The sequence below is a fragment of the Macaca nemestrina genome, chromosome 6 (assembly GCF_043159975.1).
Source record: "Macaca nemestrina isolate mMacNem1 chromosome 6, mMacNem.hap1, whole genome shotgun sequence".
NCBI classification, from domain to species: Eukaryota; Metazoa; Chordata; class Mammalia; order Primates; family Cercopithecidae; genus Macaca; species Macaca nemestrina.
In genome coordinates this window covers 51,398,266-51,416,918 of record NC_092130.1, presented here as the reverse complement: position 1 = coordinate 51,416,918, position 18,653 = coordinate 51,398,266, and the positions used below count along the sequence as shown (strand labels likewise).

At 35.3% G+C, this 18,653-nt stretch overlaps 1 protein-coding gene and 1 long non-coding RNA gene across 2 annotated transcripts in view; one reads left to right on the top strand and one right to left on the bottom strand.

Moving 5' to 3' along the window:
* LOC105467217 (solute carrier family 27 member 6) overlaps positions 1-18,653 on the top strand; it is a 61,825-nt gene that overhangs the window by 9,295 nt on the left and 33,877 nt on the right. Inside the window, exons 2-4 of the mRNA XM_011716703.2 lie at positions 4,105-4,308; positions 7,567-7,725; positions 9,012-9,136. Of these exons, the coding sequence (XP_011715005.2) occupies positions 4,105-4,308; positions 7,567-7,725; positions 9,012-9,136 (488 nt within the window). The remainder of the gene's footprint in view (positions 1-4,104; positions 4,309-7,566; positions 7,726-9,011; positions 9,137-18,653) is intronic.
* Positions 3,812-9,328, bottom strand: LOC139363777 (uncharacterized). The gene is made up of 3 exons (XR_011624704.1): positions 9,228-9,328; positions 4,080-4,296; positions 3,812-3,936 (listed from the first exon to the last, which is right to left on the bottom strand). It is a non-coding gene; the product is annotated as an uncharacterized lncRNA (long non-coding RNA).

The following is an 18,653-nucleotide window of genomic DNA, read 5'->3' as shown; positions in this document are numbered from 1 at the left end:
TATCACATAGGTTTGATCAATGATTATCATTGGGTCTTGTGTGAATTAAATGTAAAGAACCCAACAGAATACCAGAATCATAAAGTATATTCAACAAATGGATGCAATCATCATTTTTAACTACGTAATGGCAGAGACAGCCACCCATAGTGAGGAGTCACTTTTGCCCAGGTCTCTTCATTTGAGATTTGTTGTATGGAGGGAAACCCACGTAGTGTGTTACACAACCCTATTGAGTTGACTTTAAACATCTTTCTTGTCCTCTCCAGTAGCAGTACATCCATAACTACTTCCCAACCCTCAGTGGCCAAGGTTGGAATGCACTCAGATACAAGTTTGGAGTGAGGTCACTAGCTCTTCTCTGGCCAAAAAGAAGAGGGTTCTTCTACTGTTAATAACTAAGAGGTCATGAGGGAAATAGCCCTGATGGGGTCCGAGTCTTGCAGAAATACTACCTTAGTATTCACTGCCTTTTAAATATATATATATGTATTTTTATATATTATATATAATATATATTAAATATATATATATCATTTACTTACTAATGATTCTGTCTGTAGATTGCTTTCATCTGCATTTGCTCTTCTAATTTCACCACTTTCTTACTGAAAAATAGCAAGCCAGATGCAACATGCCTTCTTGTGCCATTTCAGTAATAATTATTCATTGGCAACAGGTGATGTGTTCAAAATAACATCAAATGAAGTGTTTGACTTTTTCTTTTTTTGTGTAATTTTGGTTATAATAATATGTATAAATTATGTTATAATAATATTCCATCTGCTCCCCTCAAAAATGTGGGAACAACTGAGACTGAAAACACATAAACCCACTTAGAAACTTGTGTGCATATATTCAGGCCAGTTAAATCATGCCAGGGAAAAATATGTGATTGCAATAGAAAGATTTGTGCTTCTGTTATTCATCAATTTTATATCTCATTCCTTGAGAACTTTGCTATGTTAAGTGAGCCCCAACTCACCCTGCCTGGTTATACCCATTTGGGTAGGAAAAGGAAGGGTATGGTCTGACTTGGAAACAAAACACGCCAGAATCACTAGAAGCACTTCTCCCATGTAAGGACCTGGATTCCCAATCTGTTTCTCTCCCTTCCAGGGTCTGTGATCTCCTCTTTTCAGCCTTCAACTTTCTATTTAATGAGCTTGAGCTCATTGTATGTCATCATCATCACAACCAACAGTAGTAGTAATAACAACAACCTCTGCAGACACCATTTAAGGAGGACTGATTCTGGGTCAGGCACCATAATGAATGGTTTATATAGTCCATTTAGTTATCTCAGCAACTGTATAAGTTGTATGGAGTCACTTTTCAAAAGAGGAGAGGGAGACTCAGATAAATGAAGTGACTTGTCCAAGGTCACACAACTAGCAAGTGTCAGAAGTGGCGTTTGAATCCAGTTTCTCTGGCTGAAAATCCTATACTCTAGGGAATCAATCCAGAATTCCAGTGTTTTCCTGAAACTATATGTTTTTGTTTTTAAGCTGGTGGGATCCACAGTGTAAGTTGGAACCCATTCTTGTGCAGTTTTCCTGTATTCCAGGTGTTAAATTTTCTTATTCTTCACTCCCTTCTCACAGGTTCCAATTCCTGCTCCCATAAACAAATAATATAGCCAACACTTCATGTTGAATCCTTATATTTTTAAGGAAAAATAATTTATATTTGTCAGAACTGAATATAACATGATTGATGCATAAGCAATTTGATTCACAAATCTTTAAATTGTCTTGGCAAGCAACATATGAAAAATCCAAGAGGAATAGAAGTTTAATCAGCTTGTGTTCAAATAAAATTATTTAATCAGGTTAACATGACTTTCAGATGATGATTTCAACAGCAGTGTATTGCAAGCTGTCCAAATATGTATTTTGATATATTTTTCTAACACTATTATTAGTTTTTATTTTATATCGAGGAAAGATACGATATAGCAAAAGAAATCTAAAATTATTTTTAACTTCACAAATGATACAGTTTGAAAACTAAGTCAAATAAGCCATTTTCTCCAGCGTTCTTTGAGTATTGTTGTTAAAGCACATATAATATCCACTAACAGGAAAAACAAGTCAAATAGCTTAACTTCTAAACTGTATCAGAACAATGGGTTTTTGACAACCTAATTGCAAGCTTTGTGTTGAAAAATGGGTGAAATAGGGAAATAATTTTTTGAAATAATGTTTAAGGAGAAATTACTAATACTACCAGCTCTATAAAGATATTTTAAAGCTATACTTACTAAAAAGTATAATATCACAAAACTAGACAGAGAATTGAGTGGAACAGCCTGAGTTACCAATGGAAAAGAGAAGAATTATTTAATAAATCATGTTTAGATAACTGATTTTAAAAATACATGTAATGAATGGCAGTGTAGTAGTATAGGTCTTAAAGTTAACAGGATAGATTTCGAAGTCTAGTATATTTGAATGAAAACACAAACTCTATCATGTATTAACTTACGCAGGTCAGTCAGTTTTTTCTAATGTTCAATTGCCTTCAAATTCCTTATGTTCAGTCTCCTTAAAATGAAGATAAAACATACTTCCTAGAGTTAGTATGATTATTAATAAACTAATATTTGTATAAATAGCTGGCATATTAGTCATGATAAACTGAATTTTTGGACCTTATATGAAGTATTAATATCTATAGCTCAATATGAATTGCTTGAAGACATTGTTTATTTAAGCATCAATTTTCTTAGAAACCATAGCTACTCATGCATTATGTGACAAGCCTGTTGAACTGCTCTACACAATAGGGTGGTAACTATAAGCATGTGGCAAGATCTGTAATTTCACTTTGAATTCTAATGTTGCTTTGCAGTATGGAAAGCTAAAGTTAACCATTTGTAGCTCAATTTCATATTAGGTTTATTAGTGCCTAAAAGTTTAAAGTTGAAATGCTTACCAATGCATTAACAGCTATAATCAATCAATTCCCATCCCATATCTTTGAAAGTATTAGCTTGTTTTATGTAGAATAATATAGTTTTTAGTGCAGCATAAATAATATAATTCATACTAATGGCATATTAGAGGGATATATAAAATTTTTACCCATATATTTTGCAGTCTCAAAAATGTGAATAAGATCTAATGTTGATGAAGAAACAAGAAATCAATTTGTAAAATAAATGCTAAAGGATTTTACGCAGGGATTATAATTAACATTTTTGTACTTGCAACCCCACGTAATAAAGTACACTGCATGTGGGAGGAAAAAAATATGTAAGTTCTGAATGAACATGCTTCTTTGAAAACAGAAATTAAGCCTACAATGTAGACTTTGTTAAAGGTCATAGAAAATCCAGCTGTCGGGCTGGGCGCAGTGGCTCATGTCTATAGTCCCAGCACTTTGGGAGGCCAAGGTGGATGGATCACCTGAGGTCAGGAGCTCGAGACCAGCCTGGCCAACATGGTGAAAACCCCATCTCTACTAAAAATACAAAAATTAGCAAGGTGTGGTGGCAGGTACAATTCAGATCCAAAGTCTGAATTGTAAACATTGTACCCAGTAGGTGATTTCTCAATCTTCGCCTCTCTCTCCCACCCTCCCCCATTTTGGAGTACCCACTCACTTAACTTTTGGCTTTGGAATGATTTCTAAACCACAATGATCTTGTTTCAGAGCAGTCAGGGGATTCTCCCAAATGTTTTGCATTACAGTGAAACTGAAGAGTAACCTACAGACAGCTTTTTGGAATAACTAGCTACCGAGTTGTACTTCAAGGAAAATGTTCAGTGCAGTATCCTGAATTTAGATTCAGACAGAGTTTTAAATAGTTTTATTTAAAAATTGGCAGGGGAAAACCCATAATTTGAATAATAGAGTCTCTTAAATTCAGTCTGAATTGGACTGCTTGCATTGGTCTGTCAGGCGATAACTAAATTTCCCTTTCAGGTGGTCCTGTTGAAACAGAACCATAAAATGGCTGTGATATTACTTGTCCAACATGAGAAAGAAATCAGCATTTTATTTACATTTGATCCCTGTTTCAATACACAAAAGCAACTCCAAAGTGAATGGTTTGAGATTTAAGGTTTGCTTACCTCTTCCCAACCCTTTGGCTTTTAGATTTGCTTGGAACTGTAGAAGAAATCCTTCCAAGCCTCTCAGAAAATATCAGTGTTTGGGGGATGAAAGATTCAGTTCCACAAGGCATAATTTCACTCAAAGAAAAACTGAGCACCTCATCTGATGAGCCTGTGCCACGCAGCCGCCATGTTGTCTCACTCCTCAAGTCTACTTGTCTTTACATTTTTACCTCTGGAACAACAGGTATGATCCAATTATTCTGAAGGCTAAAATGAATGCGACAAATTTGCAAAGCAATGGTGTTGGGCAAATTTCTACCATAGGTAGTGACCAACCATCTGAGAACGCATGCTTGCAAGAAGATGTAAGGATCTCAGATGCTAGAACTTTCCAACTTGAATGGAAAGTTAATTATTTTAACTTATACTTGAAAAGTCATCTTGTTCGTTTGGCGTTTGTCCCATTTGACAATATTTTCTTAAAGTTTGGTAGTACAAAGGGCACGGGAGTGTCCAAACACCCTGATCCAGTCTCATTGCTCAGTGTATGATACTTGACTTTTCAGGCAAGATCTTTGTTAGCTTCTCTGATCCTTAAATTTGTGATATCTAAAATGAAGAAATTAGTTTAAATAGTTTCTACTGATTCTTTTGGATTTAAAAAGTGTTTTAATGTACTTGAAAACAGTTCTCTATATTCCTGTGTAAATTATTAAATCCTAAGCATAATCCAGGTATACCTGCAATTTAGGCACCTGTCGCTGACTCTCCTGATTTTGGTTAGGGTAATTGAATTATATGACAAACAAGAAATCTTGAAGGCATTGCAAGTTTGGACAAAGATACAGCATAAAATCAAGTAAATAAACTTTATTTTATGTAAACAGCAGCAATAACAAAGAATAATAAAACTGCCTGAGAATTCAAAAGAAGGGCCTGGCACAGTGACTCACACCTATAATCACATATTTTGGGGGCCAAGGCAGGAGGATTACTTGAGACCAAGTGTTTGAGGCCAGCCTGGGCAACATAGTGAGACCCCATATCTAAAAAAAAAAAAAAAGTAGCCAGGTGTGGTGGCATGCACCTGTAATACCAGCTACTCAGGAGGCTAAGGCAGGATAATCATTCTATCCCAGAAGTTCGGGATTATAGTGAGCCGATTGCACCACTGCACTCCAGCCTGGGCAACAGAGTGAGACTCAGTCTTAAGAAAGAAGAGAAAGAGAATTCAAAAGATATGTTAAACTTAATTGATTTCTAGGAAAAACTGAGTGGTATTAATGGTAGCCTAAATAGGCTTTCATTATTAGTTTGAAGATGATTGGTGATTTGACTTAGACATATTAAGAGTATTCTGTTACTTATTTCTTGTGCATAGGTTGTAAGCAACTATTGCATAGTAAAATTTTTCTTACATTTTAAAAATCTATTCAGTTCCTAATTGTAATCCCTTTTAGACTGGAGAATAGGATGTATTTTTTTTTTATTTTTTTTTTACTATGATTAGAACAGCTTTGATAAATGAACTGAAAACTGCTAATATGTGTGTGGCTACTCTGTCCAGACTCAGGGAGCTTCTTTCTGAGATTCTTCAGGCTACCTAAACAGATCTACTGAATAATTACAGGTCTAGAAGTTCGCAGATTGAGCAGATACACAGTCCCTTAGGACAAAAAGAATGGAACTAGAGATGACAGCTACAAAATTTTAGAAAAGGAGATGATGACTGAGTGTGGTGGTAGATACTGCAGACCCAAGAAGCTGAAGCTTATGGTAAAGCCTTGAAGAAAACTCATTTGCCCCCACCAAACCCCAGAAAGGCTCAGAAGTTGGGTACCAGGTACCTCAAAGAGCAGAAAATAAATGTGGAAATTTTATGGGAAGTTTGTTTAAGAAGGAACTGTAGTCCTGGATTGCTTCTTCCACCCTGATAGAAGTCCTGAGGTGTATTCTCTGGAAAAGATGAACTTCTGAAAATACCAGGAAGAACAGGGGTTTAAAAAGTAGGGGATATAAGAGAACATCTCCCTCTCTGTAAATATGTGTATATGTATATGTGTATACATATATATATAAGTTCTCTTTAATATATGTAACTTCTTTTAACACTTGACTGTTTTAATCATTAAGATTCTTGTCTGAGGAATCTGAATAGCCCATGTGTAAAAATTGAAAGACACTGATCATGATGGATTCCCCCAACAGAATGTTCTGGACAGTGAAACCAACTAGTAAATATGTGTTCTTCAGGCACAGAGATTCTAGTTAATGTTTTGCTTGTTTATTTTGTGTTTTTGTGTCTGCACTTTTAAACATAAACTGATAGTCAATAGTCTCCAGATATTTGAAAAAATCCTCCTGAATATATTCTAGATTAGATTGAGACCAATACAAACCAAAGATAAAAAGGATGTTGGAGAAAACTGACAAGATAGAGAGGAGAAATTTTCAAAAAATTGTTATTGCTAATATTCTGAAAGATGGGGACAAAAAGGGTCAATAATATAAAAATAACATACTACAAAAAGAGGAATATTCAGAGAACACAAGTGTTGGAAAATAAATCTCTCAAAAAGTGAAGCAAAAGGTAAGAGTAGAAAAATAGGATAGACAAGATTAGGAAATTAGTGATTCTGTCCAGGAGGGCTATTTTTTAAAAAATCAAGAGTTCTAAAGATGAAAGGATGCACACACAAATAAATGTAACCAAAAAAAGCAATGGGGGAAAAAAAAAAAACAGAAATAATGAAGGAACTAGAAGAAGGGGATGTGAATTTTTTTTTTTTCAAATTCAAAAATATCTAGAACTGTAAGACCTGAGTTGTCAGACTGAAAAGGTCTACAAATTTCCCAGCGAAATGGATAGATGAGACTGGTCCCAGTACAAGTCATCATGATATTATAGACTACTGAAAACTAATAGAAGATTCCAAAAATGAAATACTAGAAATACCATGTTGCATCCAAAGCATAAGAAGTCAGAAAGACTGATAATTGCTCAACATATATAATGGAAGTCAGAAGATTATAGAGCAATGCCTTCAAAGTCCTGCATAAAAATAATTTCTTACCTAGAATTCTTTACAAGCAGCCATTCAAGTGTATGGGTGGAAAAAAAATACATATTCAGACACATGAGGACTCACAAAAACTTACCTCCCAAATACTCTTTATCAGATAGCTACTGAAACCAAATGTGTACTACCACTGTAATTAATTTCTAGAATCTTAGATCTATACAGAAAGGCCAACTATAAAATTACATAGTGTTTGAGATACAGTCCTACTTAGCAACCTGTCAAAGGAGCGTTGCTAAAGTCAGAATGGCCTCTTTTACAAAGCAGATAGACTATGATATATTTTGTGTCAATTGCTAGTGTAGTTGTTATCAGCATCATCTTCCTTTCTATTACTTCCTTTCTAGTTATATGAATATGTATGCATAGGTATATGTATGTATGTGTGTATATATGTTTCCCGTTCTTTTCTTTTCTTCCAGGTCTACCAAAAGCAGCTGTGATTAGTCAGCTGCAGGTTTTAAGGGGTTCTGCTGTCCTGTGGGCTTTTGGTTGTACTGCTGATGACATTGTTTATATAACCCTTCCTCTGTATCATAGTTCAGCAGCTATCCTGGGAATTTCTGGATGTGTTGAGTTGGGTAAGGCTTTATTTTCTTTTTGGTAAGTTTTCAAAATGCCTAATAATTAGAACAAGTGTTTATTAACACTTGAAGCTTTATTGGTAGAATTTAGAGTGATTATATGCATATTATTTTATTATAACAATATTTATTTTAAAAAACCACACAATTTTATGGCATATTCAGTGTTTTCCTGAGGTGAAAAGAACAGTTTTCTGAGGATTTGGCCATGTAGCTGGAGCTGGCTATTGGCTGGGCTTCTCCCTCCTCGTGGTCACTCACCCTCAAACAATCTAGCCCCAGATTCCTCAAATGGTGTAGAAATGTTCCAAGGGAGGGAGTATGGAAGCTGCATACTTAAGGCCTACTCTGGAAAGTCACATAGGTTATTTCACCTTCATTCCATTGATCAGAGCAAGTCATGGGCCAGCCTAGATTCAAGATTCCAGGAGAAATAGAAGCCACCTCTTGAAGGGAGAAGGAGCAAATTTACATTGCAAAAGTAAGAGCCTTGAAGAAATTGCTGAGGCCATCTTTGCAAACAATCTGCCATAGACACTCAATAAATTAGTTGGTAGAGCTCGTGACTCAGTAGATTCCATTCATAAACATGCAAGATTATGTGTCAGTTTCTAGACGTCACATAATATACAAACAGTGGAGATCATTTGCTACTTGTATTTGTCTAAAATGCTGTAATTTTTAGAATAGAATATTTAGAATATTATCAATATCCACCATAAATAAAGATGAAGGTCAAGACATTAAAATCTTCACTGGACATACATTGTTGTGAAAACTAGGTTCTGCAGTCATTTAAGAACTGTTTTGTTAGTACTATCTTGCCAATTCAACCTTACTAACAGTTGACTGCAAGATATGTTGAGACTGCTTTAAAGTTTTAAAAATGAATAATATGTATACATTCAAATTCAAAAGTAAATGAATATTCTTGGCTTCTATGAAGAAGGATGACTCTTATCAATAGCGATGCTCTAATACTTTAACTCTTTTACTTATTTTGACTGTTGCTTTTGTCCTGTGTATTGCAAAAAGCATATAGAATTACAAAAATATAGAATAAAAAATAGAATTAAAAAATATAGAATTACAATATTTTTAACAGAGTTTTTGGACAATAAAATCAGTGTTTCCAAATGAGTTTGATACAAATTACTGACGATGAGTTATTAAAGTTTTAAAATGAGCAAACATATTCTAGACAGAAAAACATAATTTATGTTTTATGTTCATTCTGCCCTTGAATTTTTTTCCCTAGTGCCTGTTTTTGTCTTTTCTTATAGGTGCCACTTGTGTGTTAAAGAAGAAATTCTCAGCAAGCCAGTTTTGGAATGACTGCAAGAAGTATGATGTGACTGTGTTTCAGTATATTGGAGAACTTTGTCGCTACCTTTGCAAACAATCTACGGTAGGTGTAATCATTATCAGAAAAAAATATGTCAGAAAGAATAAGTATTAAGATAGAAAAAGTTATTTTTATTTCTTTGTTTATACTCTACCTTTGTTACTGGTGGGTCTTTGTTCTTAGAGCTCCCAAGATGGTGGCAGGCTGCTCCCAAGATGGTGGCAAGCCTTGTGTTCTCTCACCTGGGGTTCTTGGCCTCACAGATTCCAAGGAATGGAACTCTGGGCCATGCAGTCGGTGTCATAGCTCTATTAGAAGCCATGGGTCATGGAAGAGAACCCTGGAACCCAGCGACTAGTGTTCAGCTCAATTAGGACGAACCCCGGCACTTAGCAGCGCAGAAACAATGGTGAGCCTCTAGCCCCATGGGGAGCAGCAATGGGCACCTTGCTAGATTAGAAGCACAGCAGACACCCTGCGGGATCCAGAGGGGTAGAAGTCAGCAGCGAGTCTGCCACTGCGGCAACCACCAGTGGTGGATGGTGAGCGAAAACTCAGTTTGAGTCGGAATAAACGCGGACCAGAAGAGTGTGCAGTTGCAAGATTTAATAGAGTGAAACAGAGCTCCCATACAAGAGGGGACCCAAAGCAGGTTGCCACTGCCAGCTCGAATGCCTGGGATTTTATCCAGATCTTTGTCCCTCCCTCTGTGCTCTCAGGCAATAGATGATTGACTATTTCTTTACCACCTGCTTTTAGCCTAATTGGTATTTTAGTGAGCTCTCTTTACTACTTGCTTGTTCAGGTGTGAGCTGAGTTACAAGCCCGGTGTTTAAAGGTGGGTGCAGTCACCTTCCCCAGCTAGGCTTAGGAATTCTTAGTTAGCCTAGGAAATACAGCTAGTCCTGTCTCTCACCTTCTTTCAGAACATAGTTTAGCTGACTTACAAAGATGCATGCAATACCCCAAGATAAAATAAGACAAGTGAAAGAAAATAAACAGACAGCTATCCAAGAATGTACTAATGTGCTTTTTACTGTAGCAAGATAGGACAGACCCAAAGACTTTGTGTTTAGACTAATTAAAATTTCTATAAACATAACACGCAGCAGATTATGAAATTAGATTCATGCTATGTTTACAGAAAGCAATTATTCTAAGGTTAAAATAATCTTTTAAAATGCTGTTCTTTAAAAAAATAACTACTGACCACTGACACTGATTATAATTTATTTTCTATTTTTTCTTTTGAGTAAGTGATTATATTAGGACTTTTTTTTTGTTTTACTTTAAATTTAAAAAAAAAAAAAACACCTCATATTGCTTTGATTTGCACTTGTCTCCTTACCCGAAGAAGTCATTTCCACATTCTTTTGATCAACTGCCACCATCTGAAAAATAGAGAAGCAGAGACAGTTGCAATAGCCTGAAGTTTATCTTTATCGGTTCATTTTTTTTTGCCCTCAGAAGTTATTTTCTGTTTCCTGGTTTCATTTATATCTCTAAATGCTTCTTCTTTAACTTTATGATTTTCTAAACATTCTTGAGACTATAAAGAAGTGACTTTCTTTAATCAAATTTATTTAATTCTTTAATTATATTATTTTATTATTTATTATTATAAATAATTCATCTTTAGTTATCTGATTATTTTACAAATAAAATCCGCATCGGCCCCTTCAAGAATGACAGTAGAGTAGGATATTGCCCTGCGTGGGGTGGGGCAACAGAACCTTGGTCTTTGAGACCCACCTTTCCTAGACTAGAGGATCTCTCACTTATCACCTCTGCCATCATCACACCTACTTAAGGCATGAATGGTGTGCTGGGATATCTTCTCTTCTTCTCTTTGGCTAAAATCTGGACATGTAATTTTTCAATTACCCAGAGCACAGCTGACACTAGGTTGGAGGCATTTAAATAAGACTTTTTAAAGATACGAGATTACATAGGGAAGATGGACACACAAAAAAATGTGAAATTGGATAATCTGATGTACAAATTGCTTTGATTTATTTTGAGCTTGGAGTTTACCAAGGAGAAACCTCCAGTCGAGCTTCTGACCCACCTCCGTGTGGCAGAAGCCATTCTTACTCATTTTTTGTCTGGAGTGCTTCAAATAACTATAGATTCCATAGATTCACAGCCAAGACAAAGAGTTTCAGATAATTGTTTTACATTTTTTGAATTTTTTTCTCTTCAAGGAGACCTTACTTCAGAAAAGGGATGTAGTCTTAACCTAAAGAACCCCAGTAATACACTTAGAATGCCATACCCTCACATATTTTCTCTTCTAGTTTTCGTTGTACTTTTTGGTAATGTGATATCTGGAGTAGGTTAATTTAGGGAATTAATGCCCTCCAGTAAGATTAAGGTCACCTTCAGATGAGATTTCATGACTTTAGTACAGAATACAGTAGGTGCTACCTAGTGAAGCTCATCTGTTTTCTAAACCACATGCTCCACCATTCCTGTTTCCTGTCAGCCATTAATGGTGACATTAGTTTGTGTAATGTCATTGATCAGTAAATATTTATCGAATGGTTGAATACATGGATTTACTTATTTCTAAAATTTACCAACTTAAATAATGCTGCATTTAGTGTCTTCATGCAATTGAGCTAATTTAGGTTTTCAGAAGTGAATGTAAATAGCCAAAGTATATGGATGCTTCTGCGATTTTTAGAAAATATTTCTAAATTGCTCTTCACAGTGGTTGAAGTGATTTAGAATCTCATGCACATTGTAGGAGTATGCCTGTTGCACAGTGTCTGTCAGTACTGGGTGTTATTAAAAATAGTGGTTTTCCAGTTGTGCTTCTTGGAAAATTAGAAGCTCTTTTAAGCTCCCTCAAAAGTTCCTGAAACATGGTGAGTCAGAGTAAAAGCAGGCCAATTTCCAAGGCCCACCCTTTCAAATATCATGAATTAAACCCAATTTCCTGAGCACCTCAATAATACTTTGTTTGAACAAAGGATGCCTCAGTGGTTTTTAATTAGAGAAGTAAATTTGAGTATTTACTTTTGTTTATAATTGTATAGACTAGACACAAACATATATTAATGTGCTCTGTTAAGATTGCTGGCAAAGCGGGAGAGTTTTCCAGCTGTATTTCCCTTTTAAAAATATCTCTTTTGTGTCTTGTACTCATTTATTTCTTTGGTACATAATGTTTTACCTTATCCATTTGAACTTCCACTTCATATAATAAAGATATTAATAGTTTTTCATATTGGTTACAAATCTTTTCTCAGTGTTTTCCTTTAAATTTTTTAATGAAATGAAATATTCTTTTTAACTCTCTGAATCTGTATTGCACTGATTTGGAGAAAAGATTATAGCTTCAGAGAATTAGAACTGAGAATTGAAAACAGAATACCTGATTGCTTTTTAATTAATTTAATTTTTAGGGGTGGGCATGGTGATTCATGCCTGTAATCCCAGCACTTTGGGAGGCCAAGGTGGGCAGATCACTTGAGGTCAGGAGTTTGAGGTCAGCCTGGTCAATATGGGGAAACCATCTCTACTAAAAATACAAAATTAATATTATTTAAATACAAAAATACAATATGGGGAAATGATCTCTACTAAAAATACAAAAATTAGCCAGGCATGGTGGCAACCACCTGTAATCCCAGCTACCCAGGAGGCTGAGGCAGGAGAATTGCTTAAACCCATGAGATGGAGGTTGTGTGAGCCGAGATTGTGCCACTGTACTCCAGCCTGGGTGACAGAGCAAGATTCTGACTCAAAAAATAATAATAATTTAATTTTTAATCTTAATTTTTGACTAAATCTCTTTGAAGAAAAAATGATGTTTATGAAATAATCCGCAAATGCTTACCTGAATGCAAACTGAGGAAGAAAGAAGGAAATATATATAGCTTTACCCAAAGGAAAACTTAACATTTTTTTTTAAGCAGAGAAGCATTGTACTAGCTAATCCCCTTTGTTGACCTCACACAAAATGAGTACAAGCTGTTCTTGGCATTAAAAATTAGGAAAAGGAGAAAGTCATTCTGTTATGACATCTTTTTCCTTCAAGGAGATCTTACATTTTTGCTGTCCAATATTCCTTTCAATGACATTCCCTTGAAAGCAAGGCGCAGTTTCTGCTGCACAGCCAGCACATCAGTGGATTCAGGTAGAGCCAGAGAATGAACACATGACATGGTCCTGGTGCTCACCTTCAAAGAATTAAAATGGAATGTCTCATAAGCCATGGTTTGAAGCCCCACAGACAGTTATTTAAAAGAAAGCAAAACCATGTGTTTTTAAAACAGATTCAGATTTGTTGACAATCTCAGGGTAAGTAGCATATTCCAAAGGACGTTTACCTGCAGGCAGAAGTCACAGTGTGAGTTGAATGTTTATGTGTAGATGCACAAAGACTCCCTAGGGTTGGTTTTCTCTGGCCAGAAGCATTTATCCATTCCCGTCTCTCAAACATGCACCCCCTCCCTCACTGCTTTTCTTTTTCGCAACTCCAGTTACAAGAGTTATTTTGGCATAAATATTAGATGTACTTCTCTAAAACTGCTGGCAGCAGCGTTATCCAGAAAAAGAGACTGACTCCTGTTAGTCATGGTGAGATGAAGTTGTTCTTCTCTTCCCCTGAGACTAGGAAAGCAGCTCTCCCTCACTTTTAATCTACCAAGTTTTCTAGGTTACTAAAGCACCATCGTACAATCTGATTGGGTCTAGTTCTGTATTCATATTAATGTTGTCTTTAATATTGATTGGTGAGGAATGTGTTGGAACTGTAGACATCAGTAATCTTCCTGGGGAGTCTTGCTGCAGAGTTTGTCTTATATAAATAATTCTTCCTAACACAGTCAACAGTTAGCCGTATCTAGGGATATATCTAGGGATAGCACCTTATATGTAACATATTCATTTACTCATTCATTCATTCATTCATTCATTCAAGTAATATTATAGGATTAGATATACAGGGACACGCAGGACAAATCAAACTGCTTCTCTCATGGAATTTATACTCTCTTTGATGAGGGGGAGAGAAAATAAACCCAGCAAACACAGAGGAAAAGTAATTACAGACAATGGCAAGTGTTATGAAGAAACAAAACAGGATGCGGTGATGGAGAATAATGGGCTGTGGGAGTAGGACATTGCCAATTAGACTGGGTGGTCAGAAAAGACTTCACAAAAATAGTAATCTATGAGCTGAGGACCTGATATGACAAGTGGGATCCAGGAACAGAAAAGCTGGGAGGTGGCAGTCATGACAGAAGAAACTGAAAAGGAAGAGGCCCACAGAAAACACCACCTGAATGTTTGAAGAGAAGGAGGGTGTGCCGGTAAATCCATTGACAAGATCTTGTAGGGCTTGAATCTTTGTAATCTTGAAGGAGAAACTTGGATTTTATTCCTATCAGGGTAGTTGAAAAAAGATGAAGGAAAAACTGGGGAAAAAAGTATACCAGTTTGGGATCTATTTTGAAGGAAAACTAACAAGACTTGTTAGATCAAGGATAGGAAATGAAGGAATGGGCAGAATCGAGGATAAGTCCCAGGTTTTGGCTCAAACATCTAGGGAAATTATGAACTATTTTCTGAGATAAAGAAAACTGAGATTCAAGAATTAAAATTAATTTTTTAGATCTGTTAAGTTTGATATATTGGACATCCAGATGAAGAAGTTAAATAGGCAATTGGATGTAGGAAGCTGAAGCTCAAATAGTACAAAAAACGGGACCTAATTAGCAAAACAAGGACCTACAGTGTGATGCATGTATGATGCTTATTTTTCAAGCTACTATTTGTAGTTTGACATTTAGGCTATGTAATTTGTCTATATATGTCATTGTAGAACACCCACATTTTGACATTCTCAAGGCATAGTCTATACTTATTAGTAATGTATTTTCTAAAAATTATATCCCTCTCCCTTGTTTTGTTTTCTTAAAAGCTAAGAAATTCCCTGGGAGCCAGAAAACATCTTTATGATTCTGAATACTTTTGGTAAAGAATATTGAAATTTGACAAAATGTCTTACACTTGTCTCCCATTATAAAACGGGAGCTCTTTTAAAGTACCAGTGTATTCAATAAATATTTTTTATTCATTTTTAAACTATACAAATTGTGTTAAATTTTTCATGAGTAATGCTTAGACAATCCTGCAGTGAGCCCCTAAGAGTTTACAGGTTTTTTTTAAATTATTATTTTGTTTTGTTTTTCTGAGGCTGACAAGATGAAAATTTTGTAACACAAGAAGCAATTTATGGCAGTGTGAGAGTGTTTCAGTTTGAAAGGAAACCTGCTTTCTTTTCTCCAAAAGAATCTATCGTTCCTTCAAGAGTTTTCTTTGTCGTATCTAGATATGATTTGGGAATGAAGAAGATTCAGTAGTGCCAGAGAATAAGATTCCAATAGGAGAGATCGAATGATGCTAACTTGATCTTGGTATCTTGAACTTGCTTGTTTGTTCATTTGTTTTGCCAGTTACTTTTTGAGTGGGACCAAAGACAGTCATAGGCTAAAATCTTGGCTTTACCTTGTGCCTGGTTAAGTGCATTCTATTTATTCTTTTTTCTCTATTGAAAATGGGAATATTAAAAACATTTGCTCTTTCATCATATTTTCATTTTCTTAGTTCCTATGAGTGTCTTATCATGTTTCCTCCTTTTCGTGTCCTGTAAAAGATGTAATCTATTAAAGTATTAACTTTTGGAAAACTTTTCCCACCATATCTTAGTAACTTTTTAAAACTAGTATTTTAAAATTAATGTAAACTATAATTGTTATCAAGATGTTCTGACATAGTTTCATTACAATTCTCTGTAGCTTTCAAAACAATCGATTTTGCCTGTAAGATCTAGTTACTTAAAGATATTTATGTATTTTTTATTATTTCATTCCCTAAGTATTTGCAGCATATTATTATATGGTTGAGAAAGTAATCTGTCTTTTAAAACCCGGTTTTCCTTAAATAAGTCAAAGATATATTTACGTTTTCATAATAGATACAAAAGCATTTAGAAAAGTTGGTAAGGTGCCAGAAACTCTTTTCTGCTTAGAAACTGTAAATGTAGAAATACAAGGGGATAACATAAATAGCTGCTAGCAGCCTAAATGCTAGTGGAATTGCACAGGAATTTGTGAATATTTTTGGGTGTTTTAGAACCATGTGAATATATTAAAGGCTTTTTATAAGTGCTAATTTTAATAGCTAATGATTCACATTTCATAGGTAGCAGTGCATGTAAAATATACACGTCTTTTTCTATCTGTCCTTTATGCTATTTATGCTAATTCCATTGAGGATACATATATCCCTTCTTTGTAAAATTTCCCAAGACATTTAGCTTTATGTAGGAATCCGTCTGATAGTGCATTGGCTATGGAATCTAGTGACATAGGCTCAATTTCAACCTCCTGTTGTTTGACTTTCAGTTGCTCACTCCTCTTCTTTAAGCCATAATTCTTCTCTTTATATAAAATAAGTAACAATACCTACTTCTTCTAATTGACCCTTGATTCTCATAATCCAGTTATGAGATATATGCGAAAAACTGTAAATGAGGAAGCCAAATACAAATGGAAGGTTTTTAAACAAAAGGTAGGTTGAGTGCAGTGGCTCATGCCTGTAATCCCAGCACTTTGGGAAACCAAGGCAGGAGGATTGCTTGAGGCCAGAAGTTTGAGATCAATTTAGACAACACAGTGAGAGTCCCATCTCTACAAAAAAAAAAAAAAAAAAAAAGCCAGGGGTGGGGATGTATGCCAGTAGCAGTCCATGCTAGGGGGGAGGCTGAGGTGGCAGGATTATTTGCGCCCAGAAGTTTGAAGCTGCAGTGAGCTATGATTTCATCACTGCCCTCCAGCAGCTTGGGTGACAGAGCAAGACCTTGTCTCAAAAAAAAAAAAATAGTAATGTTTTACATGAATGTATTAACAAAATTAGAGTAATTTTGTAGAATGTATTTATGAAATTAGAGTAATTTTATAGGTATTGAAAACTAATTGGTCTTTGACTAATAAAAATTATGTAATACTGATTTTTAAATTCCATATAAATAGATCATGATTATTTTAAAATAAAACTTTAATAATAAAATATTAACAATTTTATGGTGACTTGTCACAAAAAGACTAAAAAAACCAGAAACCCTAAAAATATTATGCATGTCTCCTCTTAGATTCTGTATTCTTATTGTAGATGTGGTATGTTAGTAGGATTTTCCCACATTTGATATTAATTTAACATTTAAAAACTTAAGTCCAGGATTATTTCTTTGAGTATTCATTTGCTATTTTCTACATTGCCTATTCCTTAAATTGTCTATTCCTGAACTCTCTTGCTATGGACACATAAAGTGAAGGTCAGGAATGGTTAATCTTTGCTCTGCAGTGAGGGCTTGTCAGGAAATACAAGAATATTCAGCAAATGATAGCCTACTAGAATTCTCCATGATCACATCATTTTTCCCAGTGTGGGGAAAACACAATGAATTGAGAAGATCAAGGATTTGATTACAACTTTTCTATTAATTTGCCATGTGACATAAGGCGATTCATTGAATTAATTTATTTGCCCCTTGGAGTTGGGGAGCCTGAAATTTAAGCCTAACCAACAACCATGTCTTATGAGCTTTGTGATCTTGGGCTAGTTCTTGTTCTTTCATCTATATAAGGAATGTAATAACAATTACATCCAGAAGTGATAGGATGATTAATGATTTAACTCCAATAGAAACAGGTTGACTACAATAGGGGGTGCTCTCTGGAAGAAGCCTCACAAGATTTTTTAATTATCATAGTGAATATGCCAAAACTAAAGATGTAGTCTTCAGCCTTCCAGGACCAGGACTCAATTTATCAGTACATGTCTTTAGGTTGGACTCATGTAAACCAGGCTCAAGAATGCCAGTTTATGACTTCAAAGTCTCCTCATTGCTGGACCTTCCTTGATCTTCTTGACTAAATGTTTGCATGCCCCAGACTCACTCTCAAACCTTTATTCTTTTCACTCTATTGTCACTCCATGGATAGACTCCTGGTTGCAAATACCATCTACAACTTAACTCTCAAATTGGTATCTCCAATCCTGTCTTCTCCCTTGATTTCTAGATTCCTACCTGACGTGTCCACTGAGAAATCTGACATCTTACCTCAAAAATAGCCAAAGTCCAACTTTTTACACCCCCGCTCCATCAAAATGTAATCTTTGTCTCCATCTTGACTGTCTTAGTTAATGGCAACTCCATTCTTCCAGGTGATCAATCAAAAACCAAACCAAACCTAAACAAAAACCAAAAAACAAAACACAACAAAACAAAAAAATTAGGAATCTTCCTTGAAGCTTTCTCTTTCTCTCATACGTCCTATCCAATCCATGAGCAAATCTTTCAGATTCTACCTTTAGCTATATCCATAATCAAACCTCACCTTACAAATTACACTGTTATTTAGATGTAAGTGCTTCCTTCCTCTAGAAACTTTTGCAATAGCCTCTTCTTAACTCCGCTCTTGACCCCTAAATTCTATTCTTGCCATAGCAGTTGGAATGATTCTGTTAAAATATAAATTGGTAAATGTGAAATTACTACTCAAAT